At 52.0% G+C, this 7,965-nt stretch overlaps 2 protein-coding genes across 2 annotated transcripts; one reads left to right on the top strand and one right to left on the bottom strand.

Moving 5' to 3' along the window:
• The first annotated feature begins 603 nt into the window (after positions 1 to 603).
• CDIP1 (cell death inducing p53 target 1) lies at positions 604 to 2,673 on the top strand. The gene is made up of 4 exons (XM_015811971.1): positions 604 to 688; positions 769 to 903; positions 1,451 to 1,715; positions 1,954 to 2,673. The coding sequence occupies exons 1-4, from the start codon at positions 604 to 606 to the stop codon at positions 2,063 to 2,065; spliced, it is 597 nt and encodes a 198-aa protein (XP_015667457.1). The 3' UTR covers positions 2,066 to 2,673.
• A 2,643-nt stretch (positions 2,674 to 5,316) lies between these two features.
• On the bottom strand, positions 5,317 to 7,723 carry HMOX2 (heme oxygenase 2; the record flags this gene model as incomplete). The annotated part of the gene is made up of 5 exons (XM_029283342.1): positions 5,317 to 5,561; positions 5,638 to 5,758; positions 6,292 to 6,783; positions 7,190 to 7,307; positions 7,698 to 7,723. Coding segments are annotated over 5 exons (885 nt in total), but the record flags the coding sequence as incomplete, so codon positions are not given.
• Positions 7,724 to 7,965: the final 242 nt, after the last annotated feature.

The raw sequence follows: 7,965 nt of genomic DNA, 5'->3' as shown, positions 1-7,965 counted from the left end.
CCCCCTGCAGTCTGACAATATCCTCTCGTGTTCCCCCCAGGATGGATAACGGGTCAGACTCAAAATGTTTCCTTTGGGGCTGGAAATGCACTCATGGTCCTGGCTGATGCCGCCCGCCCCCCCCACCCCCCACCCCGTCAAGGAGGTGGCTGGCGACTGGCTCCACCTGCAGGGACTGTGTGGCCAGTGGCTGCAGCAGGATGAATTTGCATAATGGCCAGGAGTCTCCGTGATGCTCAGCTGCTAGCAGAGATGCCTTGAAAGGGGCAGCCTTTAGGAAAGTCCCTCAACAAGGTCCTTCTGGAGAGCTGAGCAGAGCAACCCCTTCCAAATGGCTGTGGGTCTTTATCCTTCTGTCTCTTTTAGGGCAAAGCCCTTCAGGCCAGGCCAGTACCCCTAGGCCAGCTGAGGGGCAGGAGGAAAGCCTTGATTTGTCTTCTCCCCTTAAGGCACCAGCAAACTGTTGGGCCATTTGTGGGGATCTTTTTTGCCAAGAATTCTGTGAGAAAAGCTGCCCCCCCCCTTTCCCCTGGCTTTTCTCATATCTTTCCTAGCCTGCCCACCAGCCTATCTCAGCAGCTCTGCATCTTTCTTTCTTTCAGCATGTCCAGCGACCCTCCTCCACCCTACCCTGGGGGGCCATCAGCACCCCTCCTGGAAGAGAAGGATGGGTTCCCCTTCCCCGCAGGTGAGGCTCTGTTTGTGACCCATTACCCACCTGTTCACCATTCTCTCCATGTGACACTCCGTTCTTCCAAATCTCTTCAGGTAGGAGCTCTCCAGCCATGGTGCAGCCCCCTTCCGATGTTGGCCCCCCGCCCTATGAAGCAATGCCTCCCCCCCAGTCAGGCTTCATCCCCCCTCCTATGCCAGCAGAGAGCTCGATGCCCTACTTCCCTCCTGGTAAGTGGCACTTGCATGGGAGACAGGGAGGGTTTCCTTTCAAATCCCCAGGGGGAAGGTGTGTGCCAGCCTAAAAGCTGCTCCCACTCGGCAGTGGCTGGACTAGCACATAAACCAAGTGTGACAGAAGAGAATGTCCTGTTGTCATAACAGGATCTTATCCTGCCGATTAATATCAAGGCAGTATATAAATCTCCAATTAAAGCAATATGATGTGCAGCAAAAAAATAGTTAAACAGAAATCAGGCAAGGGGCTGCAGGTAGTTCTCCACTTAGGGCCCTGGGTTCTGTCCTGCCCTCAAGTGGCCTTCGGTTACAAGGCCATGAAACCTTTTGTAGGATGGCAGCTGCCCAGACCGTGGTCCACTGGGCAGTTGCTCTGCCTTGGCAGTTCTGGAAGCTGTGAGTGCAGCCAGGGAGGAGGAATTGGGACAGGCTGATCTCTAGATTCTCTGCCCTGGCCTGTTAGGAAGGCAGTGGCTGGGCAAGGAGTCTCCCTCTGAGCCGTCCGGGCCTTAAACAAGTCCCTTCTTCCCTTCCTGTCTAGGTGGCTACTATGTGCCCCCGGGGCCACACGCCCCTATGGGCTACTATTCTCCCACTGGCCCCTGTGCCCCTGCTGGAGGGCAAACGGCAACCATGCTAGTGCCATCGGGCACCGCAACCACTGTGACGGTCCTGCAGGGCGAGATATTCCAGGCTGCCCCTGTCCCAACAGTGTGCCCGCATTGCCAGCAGGCCATCACCACTAAGATCACCTATGAAATCGGCCTCATGAACTTTCTTCTGGGCTTCTTCTGCTGCTTTATCGGGTAAGTGGGGGCGGCGGCTGTGAAATCTGAGCTTGAAGCAGGCTGGGGAGGGGGGGAAGCGGGGGGGGAGTGTGCCCATCCCTGCAAGCCATTCCTTTGGGGCAGAACCTCTTGCGCTCGCTCTCCGAGTGGAGGGAGGGGGCATCCAGGGCTCTGTTTCCCTCTCCCTCCCTGGCAGGAGGGCTGTGGATGCAAAGGAGCCCCTGCTGCCCCTCACGGTCTCCCCTCTCCCTTCCAGGTGCAACCTGGGCTGCTGCTTCATCCCCTGCCTGATCGATGAATTTAAGGACGTGACCCATACCTGCCCCAACTGCAAGGCCTACATCTACACCCACAAGCGCAAGTGCTAGCAGGCCCTGCTCGGCTGGAAAGCTCTGCTGCGGCTGCCACCCCCCTGGTTTACCTTTCCCACCTGCTTTTGTGCTTTTCTGCTCCCCTTCATCCTTCGCCCAGAGAGGCTCCGGGGCTGTGGTGCCCCCCAGGGCTGCCGGGGATCTGCTCGGCTGGCTCTTGGGGGGGAGATGGAGAAGCTGGGTCAGACGGGTGGCTCTCCTCCAAGGCAAGGCACTCCTGGTGCCTGGCTGCGGCTGCCTTCGGTGGAAGGAGGCCGGCCTCACCCGCAGCAGGCAGAAGGAGAAGGAGCAAAGTCCGTGGTGCTCTTGGCTTTTTTATTTTATTTTATTTTCTTAATTGAAGAATTTAAATATCATGGTAAAAGTAAATACAATTAAAGTCAGAAAAAGATAGTATAGAAATGCAAAGTAAGGAAAAAGATAAATAGAAAAAAGGAAAGAAAGAAAAGGAAATATGTAAAGAAGTGACTTCCGGTTTTCCTCACAAGTAAAAGCAGATTTCATGTTGCCCCCTACAAAATTACAAATAATTTTTTTCTACCCATCTTTTCAGTCGTAGTGTCAACAAAAGATCCATAAAGCATTACCAGAGTTTTATAAAAAAAAGTCTTGCTTTAACCTTGATCAACAAATTGTTATTCCTTTCTTGTACTTCTAACAATCTTGATCTTTAATTCATTCGGATGCTGCTTTTTTCCGTAGCTTCTTTTGTAAATCCAGTGGAAAGTCATTATCCAAATCATTGTCTTAGTTTGCTTTTGTATTTGCCCTTTGATTTCCTAAGCCTTAACCAGCTTCTTTTATTTATCCAGTAAAGTCATCAGGGTCATTCTCTTGGCTCTTGTCATCCACACTTGTTCCTATCATTTTTATTTCCAATTTGAGTGCCTTGTCTATTTTGTAATCCACACTTTTCTACCCAATATTTCTGATTCCACTATTTCTTCATCAAGTAAAATTTGTTACGTCTGTCATTTCTTCATCTTTTAGACAGTCTATACAGAGAAACAGACATTGTTACTGGTATTGTTAATACTGATTTCTGGTCCTATTCTTCAAAGATCTTTAATATTTCAAATGTTAACAGTATTTTGTATAATTTTGTAAATCCCAATCCTAAAGGCAAGTTGGGGTTTTTGTTTTTTGGGGGCCTGGATTTTAGTCCCCTCTATTGTCCAACTTAAATCACAGGGTCTCTTATCTCTGTTATGACTTGCGGTAGCCAAAATAATTCTGGTTCTTACAAAAGCTATTTATATTATATAGTTAATTCTAAAATCTTATGATAGAACTTTCAATATTCCAAATTTGTTTGGAGTCTTAATTTGTTTGTAACTTTATTTCAAAATCTTGTTTAACTTTTTGTCTTTTATCTCAATTTTTTTAAGTTCTGAAACTTACAATTTTTCTTTTGTTCAGGATAAATATTCATTCACCAGGTGACGTTTCAGAATAGTCCCTCTGAAGACTGTTAGCATTAAGATGTTTAAATAAGCAATTTCCAAAAGTGATTAGAAGGGATGTTAGTGAACTTAGTGTCCTTTCAAAGGCGCCAGCCGATCCCTTTGTCTCCTGGAACTGATATCCACAATAGACCACTCCCATTCAGTCCCATGTGGGCGATCCCTCATCGTCTCCTTATCTGGAGTGGTTCTAAAGATTCAGTCTACTCACCTGTTTGGTGTTTTGTCTCTGCTGTCTACGGAGACATGTTTAGCTTGTCAAGGCCCCACCCCCAGAAGTCCAGGGCCATGGGCTTTCCTGCCTGTCCTTGGCGTTGCAAAGGCCAAGGTTTCCTTCTCCATGTCGGTGGTTCCCACGCCTGTGATTGCTTTTTCCACTCTTGAAGAGGCTGTTTGTTTTTTGATTCTGCACAGCTTCCTGTGCTTTGTAGATTATGGCCAGGCCAGCACTGGAAGCCAGTCTGCTCCTTGCTTGCAGGAGATGTGCCTGCCAGAGTGAAGCAGCTGCAGAGTTGCTCAGAGACCTTATTCGGGAGAAAGAAGAGGCCCAGCCAAAGTGTAGGGTTCCCCATGCAAGCATGGAGAGCTGGCTCCCCCATCATCCTTTCTCTTCTGTTTTGTCTGAGCCATCTCTCTCAACTTGGGTGGGCCAATGGCACCGTCCATCTTAGCTGGATTTGGATCCTGTTTGCCCATTGGAGGTGTGCAGGAGGCCCAGAGCCAGCCCCCAGGCTGCAGGTATTCCTCTGTTCCGAGCCAACCCTAAGCCAAGAAATTGTGCTTGTCCCAGGTTCCCTTTTGTGGCTGCTTGTTGTTTCAGGTACTAAACTTAATAACTACTGTATGGAAATGTGAAAACCCCGTAGGCACACACACATGCCATCTTGCACTAGTTTTGCTAGAAAGCCCTTGTCTGGCCGATGAACAAGGGTGCACAGGCGCTCCTGAGGCTTGTGATGGGATAGCAGGTGGCTGGTCTGAGTCCCTGTCTCAGTTTTCCAGAGCCTGGGCTGCCTTGTCTCAAGCCCTTGTGCCCCTGTGTGTGATACTGCCCAGGCACCTGTTCGCCCAAAGGCTATCCACTGAGGCTGCAGAGCACAGATGGGCTTGGCCTGGGTCTGAGGACCTCTCTAAAGCACTAGGAACCAGCAGGGAATTCTCATCCCGTTCTTCTTAGAGAGAAGTAACCTGTCACAGCTCTTCCATGTTTGTAATCAAATAAAAAGACTGACCCTCAGCGGTTGTTTGCTGTGTATCTGGGGTATAATCCAAAGCCTGGATGTTGGGGGTGGAGAGAAGGGGGCCCTGCTGGTCACCCAGGGAGGGAGAAGGGAGGATTGCTTGGTTTTATGTAAGGGGCTGGGGCGGACCAGAAGTTAACCTGGAGCTCATTTTGCCCCTCTTATTTTCACGTGCCAAGTGAGGACACACATGAGGCAGTCCGTCAGAGGAGATTGAAAGTACCCTCCCCAAATCATGCGAACTGCAGAAACCAAAGATTAATTTTATTTTGTCAGAGGCATCACCATAGTCTATAAGTTACATGAAAATTAAACCATTACCACTTTCCATATGTACAAATCGGAGACCCTCCTGCAACTAATGGGAGTGAAGAACCTTCTGCATCCAGGTGAGAAGGCTGCCTGTCTGTGCCCCCCATCACCCCCTCCATGTAGCGAGGAAGAAAAAATCTCAAACCATTCAGCCCCTCCCTCCCCCCCCCACCGTCAATAGCTCATGTTTTCTATCAGTTCTGCCACTAATTGCTTGGACACACAGGCATTTGTACACTAGATTTGGGTTTAATGTTTCCTCAATTAAATCCGGCATTAAAAGTCCACTTATGTCAATGGAAAAAAGGAGCAATTTCTTCAAGAGCCAACAGGCAGCCGGTGCCCAGCCTCACATCACGTACCAGGCTGCAATGCCAGCAGTGACCGCAACGCAGGCTGCCAAGACCAGCTGGACGGTGGGCTGCTTCAGGGCAGCCAGGGCAAGGTGGCAGGGGCAGGCAGTGTCCTTGGAGCCAGCTGAAGAGGAAGAGGAAGAGGACCGTTAGAGGCTGAACGAAGCCAAAGAGGGAAGAGGAGGAAGCCTGGGACCTACCGGGTTTCGAGGCATAGTACGGGCACTTGCGCATGTCTCCCTTCCCGTCATGCATTGGGAGGCCGCCATCTTGGGCTTCTTCTGGTAACAAAGCCCCGATCTTGTCCAGCTCCTCAAAGACCTGCAGACAAAAACCAAGAATGCCCTAAGCTGAAACAACAGTCACCAGGAGTGCTCAGCTTATCTAGGCCCAGCCCTTGTGGGCTGCTCTGGACTCTAGCCAGACTGCACTCCTGATGGCAAATCAGAGCCGCCCCATAGCAGGAAGCACTTCAGAGAGCGATGGGCCCTGGGAGCGGCCTCTGGTGCAGAAGGACTCACTTTGCTGCTGGAGGACTCCAGGCCTGTCCCTCGGGATGTCAGAGCAGGAGGCAGGATGCAACTGGAGGCCTCCAGGGCCCTTACGGGGCCTGCTGGCTCAAGCCTGACATGCCACAAAAGATGCTGCTCGTTTGGCCACAGAGAAACCTGAACTTGGCACCACTGGCTGGTGAGGGCCGAGGGTGGGCTGAGGGAGATGTGACGGACTCTGCTCAAGAGGGAAATGGCAGACGGCCTTGGGAAAAGAGGCAGCCCGCGCCCGCACGCCCCCAGAAGGATGGATTCAAGGAGGGGTGGCTTTAGCAGGCACCCTGAAATCCAGCAGCCGCACACCTGCATGTTGAATTCAAAGGCCCTGTTGGCCTCCTTGACGATCCTCTCCTTGGTCTCCTGGGACACATCCAGGGCGTTGAGCCGGGCTCGGTAGAACTGCTTGAACTGCTGGGGGTTGGAAATGTTTTCAAACATGTAGAAGTTGATCCCTTCTCCAGTGCTTGGCAGCTTCAGTGCTCGCTGGGCCACCCTCTTCAGCACCTGACCCCCAGAAAGGTCCCCCATGTAGCGGGTGTAAGCATGGGACACCAGGAGCTCCGGCTCATGCTGCCCAACATGATGGATGCGGTCCACGTAGTGCTGAGTGGCTTCTGAGCACTGGATCTTCTCCTCCCAGCCTTCCCCATATAAGTACTCCAGGTCTCTTGCCAAGGCTTCCTTCCGGTGCAGCTCCAAGGGGAAATACAGAGGGGTAAAGCTGGGCTGGTCCTTGTTGTGCTCCATCTCCTCCTCCAGCGCACAGTATGTGAAGTAAAGGGCTGCTGTGCCCAGCTGCATGAGAACAAAGGAGCCATGAGAGGCCAGTGGCTACCAGTCCACCCTGTTGTCCGAGCCATTGTGTAGCAGGACTGCTGTGCCTGAGGCTGCCTTGCTCCCTCAGACCAACGTGCCAAGGACAGCAATGACCCTTCGCTTTAGTGAAAGAAACACCTCCCAGTTGGACACATCCAGGACCGAAAGTTTCATTTCCAATGCATTGTAAGCCAGAAAAAGGAGATACAAATACATTAAAGAACCCAGAACTGCTGAGATGGAGGGGTGACTCCAGAGAAGCCAAACCTCTTTTGCCACAGATGGAGCTGTTCCGCTCCAGAGCAGGGCATCCATCAGCATGGGCTAAATTTGTCTCCTCTTCTGACCCCAACCAGACTCAGGACCCGGATAAAGCAGGATGTACCTTGAAGAGCTCCCTCTTGATGCGTCCCTTCAGGAAATCTTTGACAAATTGAGTGTTCTCAGCCCGGTCATGGGCCTCCTTTGTCCCTTCTTTCAGCAGCTCAGAGAGGTCTGTGGGACTGTGGAGAGACAGGGGTCCCGGGGAGAATGGCAGGGCACTGCAAGCTCAAATCATCTGCAGGCAGCAGGGCAGGCCCTCAACTCTGGAGCATCGGGGCAGAGCAAGCTTTGCGCCACAAATAACTCAACCACGTCTCCCACCTTTTGCACCCAGGCCCTGACAGGCAAGCTCACTCCTCAGAAAAGGGACTGGGCGACGTCAGAGACCATGCTGTGCCAACCGCAGACTGGCATTGGCAGTCCCAGAGACGGCCCATCTCTTTGTGCTCCAGCAAGAAACTGTCCTCCCCCACCCCTGGGAAAACGCATCCTCCCTTGCATGACACATTTGCCAAGGTGTTTCAGCCTCTCAGCCTCCACCTGCCCCTCTGAGAAGCAGAAGACGCTACCTGGTGTTCTTCTCCTCCTCCTCTTCCTCCTCCTCCTCCTCCTCCTCCAACTCTTCCTCCTCTTCCTCCTCGTAAGAATGGCTCTCAGGCTCATCCATCAGCTCAGCAGCCTCGGTCGACATGGCGCCTAACCTGCTGCGCTGCGGTCCCGGTTCAGCTCCAACGTCCTGCTCGGAAAGGGCCCACCACCAGTTAGCCTCCCGGAGATCCTGCTAGGGCAGAGCGCCGCAATGCTCAAGCGAGGCCGTCGGCGCCTCCATCGACAGCG

The sequence above is a fragment of the Protobothrops mucrosquamatus genome, unplaced genomic scaffold, assembly GCF_001527695.2.
Source record: "Protobothrops mucrosquamatus isolate PMUCROS unplaced genomic scaffold, P.Mucros_1.0 scaffold60, whole genome shotgun sequence".
NCBI lineage: Eukaryota > Metazoa > Chordata > Lepidosauria > Squamata > Viperidae > Protobothrops > Protobothrops mucrosquamatus.
Note: the sequence above shows the minus strand (reverse complement) of the source record. Positions and strands in the feature narration are given on the sequence as shown.